This window comes from Diplotaxodon limnothrissa, linkage group LG16 (assembly GCF_057381915.1).
Source record: "Diplotaxodon limnothrissa isolate DT_005_m linkage group LG16, D_limnothrissa_male_GT1.1, whole genome shotgun sequence".
Taxonomy (NCBI): domain Eukaryota; kingdom Metazoa; phylum Chordata; class Actinopteri; order Cichliformes; family Cichlidae; genus Diplotaxodon; species Diplotaxodon limnothrissa.
In genome coordinates, this window is record NC_140611.1 from 14,150,832 (window position 1) to 14,170,488 (window position 19,657).

Sequence of the window (19,657 nt, forward strand, 5' to 3'; positions counted from 1 at the left end):
TCTAAATACAGAGTATTTAGATTTAGCCTTTTTACAGAGTAAAATACAATTATCAATTTGAGAAATATTTATATTATTTAAGAAGGCAATCAAATCAGATACTACAAGAATCGAACACTGCAAAATTATGCAAACATAATGTTAAAAACAGACACATAAACCATGCTAAAACTGAATATATCTATAATCCTCCAAATAAATGATCATGATGATGACAATTAATAGTGCAAATTCTACAAAATGTTTTTCAGTTTCTGAGTTGCTGATTTTAACTTATGTCCAGAAAAAAATGTGCAATAAACATCTACATTCCATTAGCATGCACTGTGAGTTCTTTCTACTTTACAAAACCTTAATCAATTATTTTTATGTTACTCTGATTGAAGGTCTCTGGTTTAATGCATCTAAATGGGCACGACAACCTTAGAGCTGAGAATAGAGGCTTTGTGTTACTCGTCAAAAGGTTTTGATTGATTGATTGATTGAATCTTTATTTTGAACATGTTGAAAAAGTATAAAAAAATAGAATTAAAAGAGACAAATGAACAAAGCAAACAAAAGGAAAACGAGCAACCACAACTCCAAATAACGTCCATGTTCAAAAAGGAGCAGGAAGAAGCATAAGCTTATTTAATCCCACCCCTTTTCCACTATCTAGTATCAATAGACTACAGAAATACCTCCTTGTAATGACATTATATGTTATGTGTAATTTTTTTTTTTTTTTTTTTTTTTATATATACACATATATGTTTCTATCTATCCATACCTACGTATATACACACATACGCACATATACACATTTTCAATAACCCTATTAACACCTGAAGGATACACAACCTACAATTTTATATATATTTTATATATATATATATATATATATATATATATATATATATATACATATATATATACACACATACATACACACACATACACATATATATATATACATATATATACATATACATATATACATATACACATATATATATATACACATACATACATACATACATATACATACATATACACATACATATATACCCATACCAACAAACCCGTGCATGCGCACACACATGAAAATATTAGACAAGAACACCCTATCAAATCTCTACCTTTTCCCTGTACCCTGTAAAAACCATATCCTTAAACCGCTTTTTAAACTGCGCCATGCTTGGACATTGCTTCATATCTTTACTTAGTCTGTTCCACAGCTTCACTCCACACACAGAGATGCAAAAACTTTTTAATGTTGTACGGATACGAGGATGTTTTAAATTTAATTCCCCCCTCAAATTGTATCCCCGTTCCCTTTTAGAAAACATTTTTAGAATATTGTCAGGAAGCAGGTTATTTATTGCTTTATATATAATTTGTGCTGTGAGAAAATGAACCAGATCTGTGAATTTTAGAATTTTTGATTTTAAGAATAGTGGATTTGTATGATCTCTGTAACCAGTTTTATGGATTATCCTTATGGCCCTTTTTTGTAATATAAAGATTGATGATAGCGAACATTTGTAAGTATTGCCCCAAACCTCTGCACAGTAATTCAAATACGGTGCAATCAGGGAACAATAGAGAATGTGGAGTGATTTGTGGTCCAGAATGTGTTTTACTTTACTCAAGATTGAGACACTTCTTGAAATTTTGTTATGTATATGATTTATATGAGACTTCCAGTTTAATTTATCATCTATAATCACACCAAGAAACTTATGTTCAAGTACTCTTTCAATTTCCACACCATCTACATGAATCTGCACTTGTGCATTTCTAAGGGAATTCCCAAATAAGATAATTTTAGTTTTACTTAGATTTAGCGATAGTTTGTTCCTGTTAAACCATTTTTTAATTTTGCACATTTCTGAAGTAATTGTATCCAGCAGCTCCTTTAGATTCCCCCCAGAACAAAAAATATTTGTGTCATCTGCAAATAATACTAATTTTAATATATCAGATGCCTTACAAATATCATTTATATAAATAATAAATAATTTTGGACCCAGTACAGAGCCTTGTGGAACACCACAAGCAATGTCCAAGCATGATGAGGAATGGACACCCAGCTTCACAAATTGTTTCCGGTCACTTAAATAATTTTTCACCCATTGCAGTACAACCCCCCTAATCCCATACCGTTCCAGTTTATTAATTAATATGTCATGATTGATTGTGTCGAATGCTTTCTTGAGATCCAGAAATACTCCAGCTGCATACTGTTTCTGATCTATAGCATTCGTAATCTCCTCAATTGATTCGATTAATGCCAGAGATGTTGATCTTTTTGATCTGAATCCATATTGACTGTCAGAGAGTAATTTATATTTATCTAAGAATTTGTCTAATCGTTTATTAAACAGGTTTTCTAGGATTTTGGAGAATTGTGGTAGTAAAGAAACAGGCCTGTAATTTGTGAAGTGGCGTCTATCCCCGGTTTTATACAGCGGCACAACTTTAGCTATTTTCATTTTGTTTGGCACTTTTCCCGTCTGAAATGATAAGTTGCAAATATATGTTAGAGGTCCTACAATTCCTTCAATCACCTTCTTGACGATTTTCATGTCAATATCATTACAATCAGTGGATGTTTTATATTTACACATGTGTACAATGTCAATTATTTCTTTTTCCTCCACTGATGTGAGGAACATTGAGTTAGGGTTCCTATCAATCAGGTTTTCACTACATTCTACTGATGGCAGTGACTCAGGAATTTGTTCTGCCAGTTTTGGTCCAATATTTACAAAATAATGATTAAAGCTGTTGACCTTATCAGCAGTGTTTTCCATAATATTGCCATTATCGATAAAGTATTGTGGATAACTTTGTTGTCCAGAATTATTTTTAATGATACCGTTTAAAACATCCCATATTCCTTTCATATTATGTTTATTGTTGTTCAATATTTTACTATAATACTCCTTTCTACATACACGTATAATATTGGTCAACTTATTTTTGTATTTTTTATATTTATTTTCAGCTTCTTTTGTTCTTTGTTTTAGGTATTCCCTATAGAGTGTATTTTTCTTTTTACATGCATTTTGTAAACCCTTAGTGAGCCATGGTCTATCTGAATATTTGTGCTTTCTGTTGTATTTTATTGTTGGACAGTTTTTATCGTACAACTCCATGAATATTCTTAAAAATATGCCATATGCAATATCAATATCAGCTTCTTTGTACACCTTGTCCCAGTCCTGATTTAATAGATCGTTCTTAAATGCAGTCATCGTTTCTTCCGTCCTTACACGTCTGTATCTCAGTTGTTCTTCATGCTGATTTTTCTTATAATTAGTGTCATAAACTGCAAAAACTGGTAGGTGATCACTGATGTCATTAATTAATATTCCGCTCACAATGTTGTTTTCCATATTGTTAGTGAAAATATTGTCAAGTAAGGTGGCACAATGTGGTGTAATTCTGCTAGGCCTGGTTATTTTAGGATGTAAACTCAAACTGTACATAGTGTTTAGGAATTCGTCGGTCATTTTATGCTTTTTTGGATTCAACAGGTCAATATTAAAATCACCACAGATAAACATAACTTTTTGATTTGTTTTAGAGAATATTTCCTCTATGAAGTCATTAAATACTTGAATACTAGAGCCAGGTGTTCTATATATACAGCTAATTATTACATTTTTTTCTTTTTCCTTATAAATTTCAATTGTTATACATTCTAGTAAATTATCAATTACAGTTGTCATACTTTCTACCACCTTGTAGTTTAGGTTTTTATCCACATACACAGCTACTCCCCCTCCACTCTTGTTCCTTCTATTTACAAAATTCACTTCATATCCCTCCAGTCCAAAGTCCATTCCTTTCTCCGCATTGATCCATGTTTCAGAAATGGCAATAATTCCAAATGGATTTGTCAACTCATTTAGATATTCCTTTATATTGTTGAAGTTGGCATACAGACTTCTGCTATTAAAATGGATTATTGATAATTTATTTTCCGTGTTGATGGTGTGCTTAAACTGTTCATCAGTGAAGTAGCAGCAGTTACAGCTGATGTTGTAGAAGAAATTATTTTCCGGGTCTATATCCTTTTCTAAGTCTAGAACATTATGGTCTGTGTATCGAAATGTTCTCAGTTCCAGATCATCATAAAGAGAATTCCAATGAGTCATGTTGATATTGTTGCCGGATGCAGATGAAGTTCTTTTGGACTGTGCCATGTGTTGTGTTGTGTGTCACGTCACATGTGTATTCATACCTCCAGAGTAAGTTGACCTCAGTATTTGTCCAGCTCTTCCATATTTCTGATGACCAACACTTTGGCTTGTTCCGGTGTTCCATTGAGTTTAATGAATACTTTGCAGTTGGTGGTCCATGTATTTTGAATTTTTCCCTGTTTCTTCAAGTAACGTGCTTTCCTGGCAATGTCCGCATTTCTTTTTATCAGATGTTCGTTCATGAAGACATCGGATCCTTTCAGTTTCCTTCCTTGTTTTAACAGTGCTGTTTTCTGTTTTCTGATTGCAAATCTCACAATGATGGCTGGTTTGTTACTGTCATTTTTTCGGGGTAGAGGGTGGCAAGCCTCAATGTTGTTATAATCCACTTCCACACCTTTGGACCGTAGAAAGGTAACCACTTGATGCTCCGTGGAGTTGACATCTTCCTCTCCTGACATCTTCCTTATGTTACTCTGATTGAAGGTCTCTGGTTTAATGCATCTAAATGGGCACGACAACCTTAGAGCTGAGAATAGAGGCTTTGTGTTACTCGTCAAAAGATACTACAAGAATCGAACACTGCAAAATTATGCAAACATAATGTTAAAAACAGACACATAAACCATGCTAAAACTGAATATATCTATAATCCTCCAAATAAATGATCATGATGATGACAATTAATAGTGCAAATTCTACAAAATGTTTTTCAGTTTCTGAGTTGCTGATTTTAACTTATGTCCAGAAAAAAATGTGCAATAAACATCTACATTCCATTAGCATGCACTGTGAGTTCTTTCTACTTTACAAAACCTTAATCAATTATTTTTATGTTACTCTGATTGAAGGTCTCTGGTTTAATGCATCTAAATGGGCACGACAACCTTAGAGCTGAGAATAGAGGCTTTGTGTTACTCGTCAAAAGGTTTTGATTGATTGATTGATTGAATCTTTATTTTGAACATGTTGAAAAAGTATAAAAAAATAGAATTAAAAGAGACAAATGAACAAAGCAAACAAAAGGAAAACGAGCAACCACAACTCCAAATAACGTCCATGTTGTTATAAGTGAGGGATAAAACAGCTTCAGTTTTTACAGAATGAAGGCAAAATTGTACACGGCTTCTTTAGTTATGGTAAGGGTATAACAAACATTAAGCCATAGGTAAAAAATCTCTCCTTTATTTTGGAGAAAGCCAAAACTGACTTTTTGGGGGTAAAGTTTGTGGTGTTTTCTTTGTGCCCTTGGCTAAGACTGGGAGAATAATTTAATAAAAAGAAACATCACACATTGTACAGTTAGAGTTAGTGTTAAGGTGGGGTCATCACCTACCCAAAGGTCAAACGATCAAAAACATCAAACAAACACTCTGTAATTAACACTAATCTCACAGTTACATGATATCATACTTGCATTTGTCTAACACAGTCAATATTTTGTTGATGTATTCTTCCTCCTCTTTATCCGTTTGAGGATTTATAACCAAAATACAATATAAACAATTTCTGATGGAGTACGATGTAGTTGTATGTAAATGTATCAGCAACTAATTTAAAATGTCTTGTTGCTACAGTCAATTTATTTTTCATATTCTACAGTGGAAACAAGCATGTTCACCGTGAAAAACAATTCAAACACCCAGTTTTGACAGTTTATGTGTCAAAACTGGGTCATAAACACAATTCTTAACAATTACATGGGCCAACCTATTCACATTTCACAAGCACGGTTGAAAATGCATTCTGTAAAAAGAGAAAAGGCCTTTCTAAAGACTGCTGGTGCCCAGTGTCTATAAAAAAAATGGACCTAACCTTTGCTTTCTGTGGGCCTCACTAGCAAGTTGCTGAGTAATGGGTTCTCTGGTGTAGGGGAGGGGTTTCTTTACATTTGGTCAGGTATAAAAGAAAAGGGTTAAACCAGGTAGAGAACAGGACAGAACAGGAGTAACTACTCACTTGCAGGCAACATGAGCAACACTGGCATGAACATGAGGGGCAAGGTACAGATTTCTTTCTTTTTTAATCAACAGTGATTACTGCTTCCAAATAACTGCTGCTTTTTAAAGAAGGATTTTATTTTGCTGTTTTTCAGATCATCTTCTACGAGGACAGGAACTTCCAGGGTCGCTCCTATGAGTGCATGAGCGACTGCTCTGACATGACCTCCTACCTGAGCAGGTGTCACTCCTGCAGGGTGGAGAGCGGCTGCTTCATGGTCTATGACCGCCCCAACTACATGGGAAACCAGCATTTCATGAGGAGGGGCGAGTACGCTGACTACATGAGCATGATGGGCATGTCAGACTGCATCAGGTCTTGCCGTATGATCCACATGGTAGGAAAGCTGTGCTGTGGATATAATTTTCCTCCAGATAGGCTTGAATTATATATTCAAATTCTTTGTTGTGAACTGTTTCCCCTACAGTACAGAGGCCAGTTCAGGATGAGGATCTATGAGAGGGAGAACTTCGGTGGTCAGATGTACGAGCTGATGGACGACTGCGACAACATCATGGACCGCTACCGCATGTCCGACTGCATGTCCTGCAACGTGATGGATGGCCACTGGCTGATGTACGAGCAGCCCCACTACAGAGGCAGGATGATGTACCTGAGGCCCGGAGAGTACAGGAGCTTCAGGGAGATGGGAATGAGCGGGATGAGGTTCATGAGCATGAGGCGCATCATGGACTCCTGTTACTAAATGTTCACTGTCCAATGCCACTAAATAAAATAATTTTACAGTACTTTGACCTTTGTCGAGATTATTAATTAACTCATCATGAAAAAAATGATACATTGTTGTGATACATATATATACTGAAAATATTTGAAGTTTTATCATTTTATCTGCAACAAACACAATAGCAAGCAAATATTGATTCTAAATTGTATTCAGCTGATGATACCTGATAATATAAAGTGTGATCTTGAATAGAATACCAATTAGCATTTTCAAAAACTGAAAGATAAAATCAAAATAAGGGAATTTTCAAACAATTGTCAAAGTAACATGTTTTCTGTTTATGTCATGTGTAAGTGTCATCTGACTGACACTAACTTGGTCATAAAAACATCTGATGATGCTAATCTATGTTAAATTTTTTAGCTTAAAATTTGGTTTTATGCATCATTAATAGTTTAAGTTTCTTTTATTCTTATTTTCTTATTTTTAATCACTAAATGAATTCTGAAACTATCTGTCCAGTATTTAGCTACAAGCTACAAGTGCTTAAAAATTGCTTGAGGATACGGTTGAAGTGACTCAGACCTACACCCTATAATGAAGTTGTAAATACTGTGACATGTTGTATATTTATTAATAAAAAATTTGTTGCCATCATATACATGTATTGGGGTTTGTTTGTTTTTTCGTTTTAAAGGTGATGTGTCTAATATAGACAATCCCAGAAATTATTCAGTTTTTAACAATGACTCTGTTTGCATCAGGAACAATACAGACAGTGAGTCATTATTTACTGTGTTTGGATAATTGGTCATTGTGGTTTTACTCCTGAAGTTAAAAACAAGACACTTAAAAAAAATCAGACATTTATTTAGATTGTTGTACTGTGAAAGTTAATTCTAACATGTTGCATATTAAGAAAATACTGATTGTGCCATCTGTTTCCACTTGTATTATTATTTTTATTTATTATTTGGTGCAAGAAAAGACAATGGTTGCCATAAGCTCAATTCATAAATAAAGAGCCAAAAGGTTCTAAAAGGCTAAATCTAAATACAGAGTATTTAGATTTAGCCTTTTTACAGAGTAAAATACAATTATCAATTTGAGAAATATTTATATTATTTAAGAAGGCAATCAAATCAGATACTACAAGAATCGAACACTGCAAAATTATGCAAACATAATGTTAAAAACAGACACATAAACCATGCTAAAACTGAATATATCTATAATCCTCCAAATAAATGATCATGATGATGACAATTAATAGTGCAAATTCTACAAAATGTTTTTCAGTTTCTGAGTTGCTGATTTTAACTTATGTCCAGAAAAAAATGTGCAATAAACATCTACATTCCATTAGCATGCACTGTGAGTTCTTTCTACTTTACAAAACCTTAATCAATTATTTTTATGTTACTCTGATTGAAGGTCTCTGGTTTAATGCATCTAAATGGGCACGACAACCTTAGAGCTGAGAATAGAGGCTTTGTGTTACTCGTCAAAAGGTCAAATTTCTAAAGTCTTCGCTTGCCCAATCATGTGATTATATGACACAGTACCGCATGCTGGTACAGCTCTCTATACCATGTTGCTGGGTCAGGGGTTTAAACAATGGGGGCCCACTGACTCTGTAGGGTTTGGTCAGGTATAAAAGCAAGGGTTAAACCAAAGAGGACAGCAGTGCAGCAGTAGCAGTAGCAACAGCAGCAGCTCATCATTAAGTATGTCCACCACTGACATGAGCATGGGCAAGGTGAGCTTATGAACGTCATGAACGTCATATGCACTGATGTTGTAGAGCATACAGAATATAGATCGTATTATTTCGGTGAACTCTAAATGAACTAATGCACTCCTTTTTTCCAGATCATCTTCTACGAGGACAGGAACTTCCAGGGTCGCTCCTATGAGTGCATGAGCGATTGCGCCGACATGTCCTCCTACCTGAGCAGGTGTCACTCCTGCAGGGTGGAGAGCGGCTGCTTCATGGTCTATGACCGCCCCAACTACATGGGAAACCAGTATTTCATGAGGAGGGGCGAGTACGCTGACTACATGAGCATGATGGGCATGAGCGGTGGTATCAGGTCTTGCCGTATGATCCCCATGGTAGGTAGAATGCAGCATGAAATCCTGTTTCTAGTACAAGTGCAAACTCCATAACACATTATTTTTCCATTCTCTCTAACAGTACAGAGGCCAGTTCAGGATGAGGATCTATGAGAGGGAGAACTTTGGTGGTCAGATGTACGAGCTGATGGACGACTGCGACAGCATCATGGACCGCTACCGCATGTCCGACTGCATGTCCTGCAACGTGATGGATGGCCACTGGCTGATGTACGAGCAAGCCCACTACAGAGGCAGGATGATGTACCTGAGGCCCGGAGAGTACAGGAGCTTCAGGGAGATGGGAATGAGCGGGATGAGGTTCATGAGCATGAGGCGCATCATGGACATGTGCTAAACAAATTCACAAAAAATAAAAGATAAAGACAAAATCTTACATCAGTGACTTTTTGTGTTGTTCTTTATTATCTCCTCTAATATAGTGAATAAACGATCATTAAAGGGGTTTGAAAGGGGAAAAACACAATGAAATGGTTACATTATTCTCTAGAGACACACACCATCACCATCAACTTAATAAAATAATAAATACACCACATGAACTTGGGGGAAAAATTTAATTCTCTATAAATAATCAAAAAGTGTGCCACAGTTTTATAAACTAATCCCAGTATTATACACAGCACACATTAAATATTGTTGTTCTATTAAACCACGTCAAAGTCTAGTTTTGATTAAAAACCTCTTTATTGCAGATCAGTAAGTTATTAAGCAGTGTTAACTTAAAACCCCAAACAAAGTAAATATAATATTTAATTTAATCGTTTTTTCCACTTAAACTTTCACTGAAATGTTATATTATAGTATGCCACATAATACCTTCAGATTACGCCTGAAATGAATGTTAAATACAAACCAAAGAAAAGCACCACCTTGTTATAAGTAAGCATGTGTGTATGTGTCTAACATCAACCAATTATTTGCTACAGTATAGATAAAAAAAAAAAAACATGAACCTTTATAAATTAGCTTAAGCACCATTGCATTACCATTTACATACATTCAGGGTGTAGTATCAGTTTAACAACAGCATTTGTGGTACTAGCACAAATAACTACATTTAAATACGGCTCTACTACTTTTTGAGTATATCACCACAAAATAAAAACACTAAATCATTTTCAAGGTAATCACAAAGAAACTCTTTTGATCTAGAATAATAGAGCCTGTCAGAGGATGCATAACAACCCTTTGCCATCAGCATTCACAGAGGGACTAACATTGGATGCTGCTGACTCATGGTTTCCATACAATGGTGACATCAACTGTCTGGATGTCACGTTAGCTATAAAAAAGGCTTAAATCTGGGATAGGATTGCTATAGCGTCATTCAGTCTATCAGCCACGATGCACGGCAAGGTACGTGTATTAGAGAAAATAGATCAAAATTTTTATCTTTCTGACCTAAAACAAAAGCTATGATTTTAAAATGTTTACTGAATTCTGCCTCGTCTGTTGGATCCAGATCATCTTCTACGAGGACAAGAACTTCCAGGGTCGCTCCTATGAGACCAGCAGCGACTGTGCTGATATGTCCTCTCACCTGAGCAGGTGTCACTCCTGCAGGGTGGAGAGCGGCTGCTTCATGGTCTACGACCGTACCAACTACATGGGAAGTCAGTTCTTTGTCAGGAGGGGAGAGTACTCTGACTACCAGCGTATGATAGGTTTCAGCGATTGCATCAGATCCTGTCGTATGATCCCCATGGTACAGTACCGAGATTGCTAAACTTTCATATATAAACTAATACGGCCTAATAATAATAATAACATATGTGTCATATGTGATATGGCTTTTGCAAAATGTCCATCAACATAGTTCACAGAATGAATAGTATATCAAAGCCTTCGTCTCTTACATACGCTGGTCTGGGTTCCTTAAATTGGTAATAAGGCTTAGCTGGTTTGGGGCCTCTGTCATTAACTCTCTCACACTGTGGAACAGTTCGTCCATTGAAATCAGAATAGCAACTTAAATATTTTCTTGAAGCACTATTTTAAAACTTTTAGGAAATTTTTTATGTCTCTCTTTTCAATTTCTTTCTTTGAAGCACTTTGTAACTTGGTTTAAAGAATACTTTATAAATAAGGTTTATTGCTAAGATTATTATATAAAATAATTCATCCTTACATTGTAATATTAACAGCACAAAGGGTCCTACAGAGTAAGGATATATGAGAGGGAGAACTTCGGAGGTCAGATGTATGAGCTCATGGACGACTGCGACAACTTCCAAGACCGCTACCGCATGTCCGACTGCCAGTCCTGCAACGTGATGGATGGCCACTGGCTGATGTACGAGCAGCCCCACTACAGAGGCAGGATGATGTACCTGAGGCCCGGAGAGTACAGGAGCTTCAGGGAGATGGGATATGACGGAATGAGATTCAGCTCCATCAGACGCATCAATGAATCCTGTTAACAACAAATACATTTTAATCTCGTAAAGAAATAAAAGAATTTTCATGCACCAGATGGCATACACAATTTGTAATAGTGGTAATCAATTAATGTGATTTAACTATCCTTTTACATTGTGTTATGTGATTCCAAAATTGAAATAAACAGTAGAAAATAAGATTTGGTAAAGTCTTGCTCCCCATCATTATTTTCTCCTAGGCATTATTCAAATATACATACATCTTCCAGGTTTTCCAGGCGACCTCGTCTCTTCTGAAGATTATTGTAAATATGGTTGGAGTTATTGATGATTTTTAAAAAGTGATTAAGAATATTTTCAAGTATCTTTGAACATTTTCAGTTAGACTCATATAGTTATTTAATTATGCCTGATTTGTTTTGTAGCATATAATGTAGTGACTGATCAGTTCTTAAAGGCACAGTCCATGAAGCGTTCATTCTACCTTAACATAACGGACTCCATCAACATGTGCTAACACAGATTTGTGGCATGTGAAAAAAATGTCCTTCTCTTTCCTTGTACTGCACTTTTAATATAATGGCAATATTCAAGTCTGTACACATATTCATTTGATAGCATCAGTTGACTCAGAAGTTAGTTATTTGTTTTGACGTGACCATCAAAAAGGAAACTTGGTCTTTGTGACTCCAATTAAAAGCCAAAGGTTGTTGCACGAAAGTATTTTTCACATCAAAAAATGAAAGATGTTTTTCTTGCGACTTGCGACATCAGATTTCTTCCAATAAATATTCACAGTAAGAGCACTGTTTCGGTCATTCTTGTCACTTTCAGAAGAAAATACAATCTAGTTCTGATCCAGTTATATGGCCATGTATCAACATTGGCCTTATAACAAACCTTGTTTTTCACATCATATCCGAGAGCGAACACTTATATCTGACCCATCTGTATCAGACTGCCTGAAAAAGGCAAACAATGCTTGTTGTTGTCTAAAAATTATTATTATAAGTCAGAAATAATCTCATAAGAAAACAGCAGCTGGAAATGTGTTAAACTGTAAAGAAAACTAAAATATGTAGAATTTAAAGCTAGGAAACCTTAAAAGAAGAAAGCAATAGTTACTCTACCTCACCGAGGATCTTACTATCTTACTTTGATTTTTAGAGATTTTGATTTATTGTTTTAATGGCTTAAGTCAAAGAGTATAACTCCAGATCGTAACAACCTACATCTATACCCAGTGTATTGTTTTTATGTGAGAAATTACAGTAATATAGAAAAAGTCTTTTTTTTCTCATACAAACATATGAAGGAAAGTCATGGGAGGACTGCATGGACATCCACTGTTAATTTGTCAATGACAATTTCATTAACAAATAAAACATTTCATCAGCTATAAAACATTAACATTTCCACTTTGAGGTCACCCACTGGTTTTGGAACACATTTTAAGACGTTAGTGCTAATGTTTTGGCCAATGTTTGTTTGTTTGTTTGTTTGTTTGTTTGTTTGTTTGCTTGCTTGCTTGCTTGCTTGCTTGCTTGGGGAGCCAAAAGTGACCAGGTTTGGATGACAGAGTGGAATCCTAAGCCAGGTAGAAATGTGGAAAAGCCTGGTTAGCATGCTGTACAAATAATTCAATTTCAGTTCAGTTCAATTTTATTTATATAGCTCCAAGTCACAGCAGCAGTTATCTGCTACTCAGTGCTAACAGCCTAATAAAGCACTATAACTTCCCTCATCAAAATGCCCACATTTAATGGAAGTGAGACCATACTGTACATCACATGAAAACATTTGCCAAGTAATTCCATTAAAAAAGCTCCAGAAGACACCAACAAAACAAATGCAGTTGAGAGGTCCAGTTCAGACAACAGCCATTGTCTACAGCTAATAGTGTCAAGAGACATGTCAATCACACAGCCATGCATATAACTCCAGTATTCAAGTTAATGGGTTAAAAAAGAAGAAATCACCTGCAGTACACTTGTTATGAAAGGGCTTGAATATCATCTACAAATTATGTAAGGATTAGCTTCATGAATAAATCACCATGATATCCATGAAATTCATTGGCAACATCTCATTCATTACATTAAACTAAATGAGGGCCAAAAAATACTTGATGGAGACATATTTAGACTAACATATCAGTAGATTATCTGTCCCTTATAGGTTTTATAGGTTTACTCAGTTTTAATGAATTGATTCAATCCTCTATTGAGTCCAATTAAATTTTAACAGATTTTAAAGATTTGGTTTTTGGCTAATTTTGGCAAAAAGAACAAAAAAACAGAATGTTCTTTCACCTGTGAAACATTAGAGATGAAAACTTTAATGAGGCCTTCAAAGAATGCTATGTTTGTGGAAAACACGCTCTCTCTGTTATTCAGCTGCAAAGACAATACACAGCGGGGCCTCTTCTCACAAATGCAACCCCTGCAAATCACGATCCGTTGAAGGTCCCTTTGAATTGAAACGTACACGGGGGGCCTCTGCTCCATGTTGCTCTGTCAGGAATTTGAACAATGGGGTCATGTATCTTTCGGCGTGAGGTCAGGTATAAAAGCAACTCGTGGGATGTCGTGAAAACTGTGCAGTCCTTCTGAGCCTAAAGAGTCCTAACTGAAACCATGACCATGGGAAAGGTGTGTGCAGCTTTGGCTAGTTCATTGTTCGGATTTTTTGCATTTGATTGGATGCTGAACAAATGTGGATGCGATGCAAAAAGTACGATATCAAATAGTCCTTGTTTTTTCTCTTTTTTTCAATTTCAGATCATCTTCTATGAGGACAGGAACTTCCAGGGTCGTTCCTATGAGACCAGCAGCGACTGTGCTGACATGTCCTCCTACCTGAGCAGGTGCCACTCCTGCAGGGTGGAGAGCGGCTGCTTCATGGTCTACGACCGTACCAACTACATGGGAAATCAGTTCTTTGTCAGGAGGGGAGAGTACTCTGACTACCAGCGTATGGGCATGAGTGATTGCATTAGGTCCTGCCGCATGATCCCCATGGTACTGTAAATTGAAAACTCCTTCTAATATTTGACATATGGTGTAAGATGCTGAACCTGGCGAAAGCATATTAACGAGATCTCTTTGATTCATTGTTATTCATTTCAATTTACAGCACAGAGGCCAGTTCAGGATGAGGATCTATGAGAGGGAGAACTTCGGAGGTCAGATGTACGAACTGATGGACGACTGCGAGAACATGATGGATCGCTACCGCATGTCCGACTGCCAGTCGTGCAACGTGATGGATGGCCACTGGCTGATGTACGAGCAGCCCCACTACAGAGGCAGGATGATGTACCTGAGGCCCGGAGAGTACAGGAGCTTCAGGGACATGGGAATGAGCGGGATGAGGTTCAATAGCATGAGGCGCATCATGGATTCCTGTTATTAGAGCACCAGTGTATAAAAGCATGATTTTAAATAAAAATCTAATAATTCTCTTTTAATTGAATTTGTCACTGAGTGATCGGAAACTTGCACAACAAACCAAAATAAGACACGCAAACATAGGCTACATTTTTGTATAAATTAGCAACAGCTAACTTTTAAGTGCTATGCTGTGTATTCAGTTTAACAGCAAACCTTTAGGGTCACTATGCTGCACACCACCAGATGACAGCATATCACTATTTTTATTTATATCTGTAAATGTAACCACAGTAAATGGTTACATTTAGGCAAATTATAAATACATTAAATACACCGCAATATTAGAAATGCAGAATATGTGAATGCAGTCCTTCTGTTCTGCAACATTTGCCTTTTTATTCATGCAACGACCTGTAAAAAGGCACAACAATTTAAATTACACATAATTTATTAATTGTGCCAATGTAATTTTGAATATGAGGAAATGTATGCATAAAAAGCAGCATACAGAATAAATGGCAACTAATTCTTTAATATTTTTCAATAGCATATGCTGTTTCCCTTCTAGTTAGAATAATTACAATTTAATTAAATTAAAGCTGGCAGGTTATAACACATAGTCACATATATAGGACATGCTATTCATAAAATGCATTTACGGGTTCAGCAGAGTTGAGTATATGAGTTTTTAATATGTCATCGTGATGTGCAGTATATCATCAAAAGGTTGTGTGTAGTTGTGCAACGTGTGACCTTCAGGCAGCTTCATGGAAATGCACTGTATGGGCTCAGGAACTCTTCCAGAAATCATTGTCTCTGAGCACAGTTTGCTGTGCCATCCGCAAATATAGGTTAATGAAACATATCATCAGGAAAAACACTGAAAGCTGATTAAAATGGACTGAAGCAAATTGAAAATTTCCTCTGTTAGAGGTCAGATAAATCAAAATTTGAAATTATTTTTGCATTACAAAAAGATCTTCGTTTGATGTTACTGTCATGTTCCCTTTGTCCTCTCCAGTTGGCTCACTACTTTCTATCTATCTCTCTCTTATAAGCACTCTACCTCTCCTCTGTCTATGTGTGTGTGTGTGTGCGTCTGTGTGTGTGTGTGTGTCTCACTCAGTCTCACAGTTGCTCCTGATGTCGTTGTTGTGACAACTTTTTAAGGCAGTGGTGGCTGACCTTCAGTCCTCGCTGGTTTGTTTTACAGCTTCTGTACATGTTGCTACTTTCCTCCAAGGAAGAATCTCATTCATTGTTTCCCTGTGAACTTGTGATCCTCCCAGAGAAACCTGTGTTGGTGATCTGTAGAGAGAATCTGTGGGAAAGTGTGGCTCTGTGGAAAACCTTGCCTGAGGGGACTGGGACCATCGCTACTGTTGAACTTCTGTGTTACACATTATTCACTGTAAATAAATGCACTGAACTTGATATTGAGTCCTGTGTTTGAGTCGACCTAGATCTGTGATATTCCTTGTTTGTTTGTTTGTTTGTTTTCATTTTACCAAATTAAACAATTAAAGAAAAGCTATTGAATTTACTTTTTTATTAGATCATTTTTATTTTTTTATTTTAATAAAATAAAACGTAAATATTAATATAGTGTATTTTGCTAAATTAGGCTAATTAGGCAAATAATTATTTTGGTGTTTTTCAATAGGAAAAAAACGGGGGAAAAAATCGAAAATCGAAAAAAATTTGTTTATTCTCAATAGACCTCTATATATTTCTATCTATATATTTCTTCTCCTCCTCCTCCTTTGTGTGTGTGTGTTCAATGAAAAATGGGTAAATTAGGTGTATTTTTCTTTGGTGCTACAAACAAGAGTGTAGATATTTTGATTAGTTGTTTAGTTGTTCAGTTTTTAATTAAATATAATATTTATAATCCAAAAAAGTACATTTTTGGAAAAATATTGACAATGCATGATGAAGTGAAATATTAAGTGACGTTCTGGCCTAATACATCAGTTTTAACAACATTACTGTATCTGAGCTTCGTAGGTCAGTTATTGCAGATTTGAATGCTTATGCTGTTGTTGTATTTACAGTCTTATTTGTCCTAGTTGTTATAGTCTTTAGTTCCAGAATAAAAGTTCGTATTCTAACTGAGGATGGCTAAACGCAAAAGCCTAGGGTTGTTCTATAGACTTAGCCTCATCATTTACTGAATGGAAGCTGTCTTGACTTTGCTATGAAACTGCTGATCGTTCTTATTATTTTTTAAGTTGAACCTGATAATTATGTATATATTTAGTTATTGAGTAACACGTAATTTGGGGTATAGTTAGGGAATGCTTTCTTGCAGTTAGGTACATAGATGTAGCTACATAAAAAATGTAGCAAGATAAAGAAAGTGCATGTGACAAATGTGGTTATGAAGTACACATTGCTTTTATTTACTGAAGTCAAATACAGAAGTCTAGCACATATCAGTGATGCGCCTCATGCTCATGAACCTCATCCCGCTCATGCCCATGTCCCTGAAGCTCCTGTACTCTCCGGGCCTCAGGTACATCATCCTGCCTCTGTAGTGGGGCTGCTCGTACATCAGCCAGTGGCCATCCATCACGTTGCAGGACATGCAGTCGGACATGCGGTAGCGGTCCATGATGCTGTCGCAGTCGTCCATCAGCTCGTTCATCTGACCACCGAAGTTCTCCCTCTCATAGATCCTCATCCTGAACTGGCCTCTGTGCTGTAATTAAATGTAGAGAAAATGTAAGTATGATTACTAAGGCGCATTTTAAAAGTTAATAATGAATCAAAATTATAGTAGCAAAAGTGAAGCACGTCTTACAAAGGGGATCATTCTGCAGGATCTGATGGAATCAAACATCATTCCCATGCTCATCATGCGCTGCATGTCATGGTACTCGCCCCTCCTAAGGAAGAACTGCATGCCCATGTAGTTGGGACGCTCATAGACCATGAAGCAGCCGCTCTCCACCCTGCAGGACTGGCACCTGCTCAGGTAGGAGGACATGTCAGAGCAGTCGCTCGTGCACTCATAGGAGCGACCCTGGAAGTTCCTGTCCTCGTAGAAGACGATCTGAAAAAACAAAATGATAAATCAGTAAATCGATTAAAGAAGATTATTTTTGCTTCCTTTTACAGTAAAAATCATCCCATTACCTTGCCCATGATGGTGGTTAAGGTTGTTCCCAGTGGATGGTTCAACTTGCTCTGCCAACTCCATGATTCCAGGGCCTTTTTATACAAAATCCCAGGGGCCATGATGTGTTGTTATTCAAATGTGCAAAGCTGATGAATTAGCAGTATTACTTTTGCTGAACGGGGCCTATAAATGACTAACAATGGTTCTCCATCCATACATTTCTGGCAGCAGTCATCCGTATTGTCTATTATAAGCATATGCTTTGTGTGTGTTCCATTTTGAGTCAGAAGGCTCTTCACATACAGTTAGTAATCAGGGATGGAAAGAACATGACATCAGGCTACATCTGTGGTAAACTTCTGACAAACTGTGGAAAGATTCCGTTAATACAAAGAAATAAATATACTAACTGCCGGCTTTCAGGACTCTCGATAATAAGAAATATGTTCCGTAACTTAAAAGACTGAGCTTCATTTAAAGGACAATCTGCATGTTTTATTAAGTTCTTACGGATGTTATTATACTATAAGATTAAAGTGTGATAAATAATCATGAGATGAAAGGCCATACACAAGCTACAGTAAGATACACAGCCTTTAAACAAACACAGACACAGCTATCAACATTCTAATCTCATAAAATATAGTAACTAATTATTCAGTATTCTTACTTTTGATGAGTTACTAAAAAAGTTTAAAAAGTAGGTTAGCAGTAGATGGATTTATGCAATATTAAAAGTTCAGACAGTTTATGTACATATACCTATGGAGAATACTTTAATTTGCATTCACACAGCTTAATTCTAAAGAAATTAAAATTAAAAATGTGTCACTCCTCTAATTCCATCATGCAACATCTGGTTGTTCCTTTTTTGCAATACTTTAACAGCAGCTGGCTGGAGAAAAAACATTAGTAATATGGTGATATTGCACTAATTCATTTCAGTTGCATTAATTTACTTTTTCATTTGCAGGCATTTGTTTAAACGTTTTTGCAAATTTGGATCAGAAACACTCATTTCTATCACTGATCTGCCTCTTCTTCTTGCACTGTAACTAAAATTATATAAAGACACTCAGTTCCCTTATTTTGAAAAGTTGAGTTTATTAGGAAGTCCTGAAAAAAGACTCTGTTGTTATGATTGGGTTTTAGGCTATATAATAACTATACAGTTGTTCAAGTGAGACGTATATATTAGACGGTTCTTCCAAATTCAATTCAACTAGTTTGTCGTAAGTAGAAATACTGATGAGCCATCGTGAACATCGTGAGCTGGGATTTTGAAGAAGGATTGCTCCATGTGGTCTACAACTTTGATAAGAAAAATCTAAAAGAAAATCACATCTGGAAACATATATCTCCTGACTGACATTAGGGCTTTGTTTAACTTTGACCTAAAGAGTGGAATTTGGGCGATTTCAAAAGAAATTACAATATTAAGTTAATAATATTAATATAAAAATTCAAACATAAGAAAAGAAGTTATTTTATTAAGTTTATAAATACTTATGATTACCAACATAATAAGGGATTCAGCAATGTCGATAAGAAATAATGGTACAAATACCTAGTATTAGTATGTAGAATATGACAGATAGTCATGAAATTAATGTATCATTGTGTTATACACAGATTCTTTCTTTTATTCCAGAAAGTACAACAAGTGAGTCCAAACAATAATGCTGTAGATGATTTTGTTGTTGCCTACTTGAAGTATAGTTTATTTGTTTAAGATCAGCTGGACTGGC

The 19,657-nt window shown here is 35.9% G+C and overlaps 5 protein-coding genes across 5 annotated transcripts; 4 read left to right on the top strand and 1 right to left on the bottom strand.

Moving 5' to 3' along the window:
• The first annotated feature begins 6,133 nt into the window (after positions 1-6,133).
• On the top strand, positions 6,134-6,897 carry LOC146615861 (gamma-crystallin M3-like). Its single transcript, XM_085374648.1, has 3 exons — positions 6,134-6,193; positions 6,286-6,528; positions 6,619-6,897. The coding sequence occupies exons 1-3, from the start codon at positions 6,161-6,163 to the stop codon at positions 6,895-6,897; spliced, it is 555 nt and encodes a 184-aa protein (XP_085230774.1). The 5' UTR covers positions 6,134-6,160.
• A 1,711-nt stretch (positions 6,898-8,608) lies between these two features.
• Positions 8,609-9,352, top strand: LOC146615862 (gamma-crystallin M3-like). Its single transcript, XM_085374443.1, has 3 exons — positions 8,609-8,638; positions 8,752-8,994; positions 9,077-9,352. The coding sequence occupies exons 1-3, from the start codon at positions 8,609-8,611 to the stop codon at positions 9,350-9,352; spliced, it is 549 nt and encodes a 182-aa protein (XP_085230569.1).
• A 1,010-nt stretch (positions 9,353-10,362) lies between these two features.
• LOC146615863 (gamma-crystallin M3-like) lies at positions 10,363-11,438 on the top strand. Its single transcript, XM_085374444.1, has 3 exons — positions 10,363-10,374; positions 10,481-10,723; positions 11,163-11,438. The coding sequence occupies exons 1-3, from the start codon at positions 10,363-10,365 to the stop codon at positions 11,436-11,438; spliced, it is 531 nt and encodes a 176-aa protein (XP_085230570.1).
• Positions 11,439-14,023: 2,585 nt separating this feature from the next.
• Positions 14,024-14,810, top strand: LOC146615864 (gamma-crystallin M3-like). Its single transcript, XM_085374825.1, has 3 exons — positions 14,024-14,047; positions 14,177-14,416; positions 14,532-14,810. The coding sequence occupies exons 1-3, from the start codon at positions 14,033-14,035 to the stop codon at positions 14,808-14,810; spliced, it is 534 nt and encodes a 177-aa protein (XP_085230951.1). The 5' UTR covers positions 14,024-14,032.
• Positions 14,811-17,213: 2,403 nt separating this feature from the next.
• On the bottom strand, positions 17,214-17,935 carry LOC146615865 (gamma-crystallin M1). Its single transcript, XM_085374820.1, has 3 exons — positions 17,927-17,935; positions 17,592-17,843; positions 17,214-17,489 (listed from the first exon to the last, which is right to left on the bottom strand). Exons 1-3 carry the CDS (start codon positions 17,933-17,935, stop codon positions 17,214-17,216), a joined length of 537 nt encoding a protein of 178 aa, XP_085230946.1.
• Between the last annotated feature and the right edge of the window lie 1,722 nt (positions 17,936-19,657).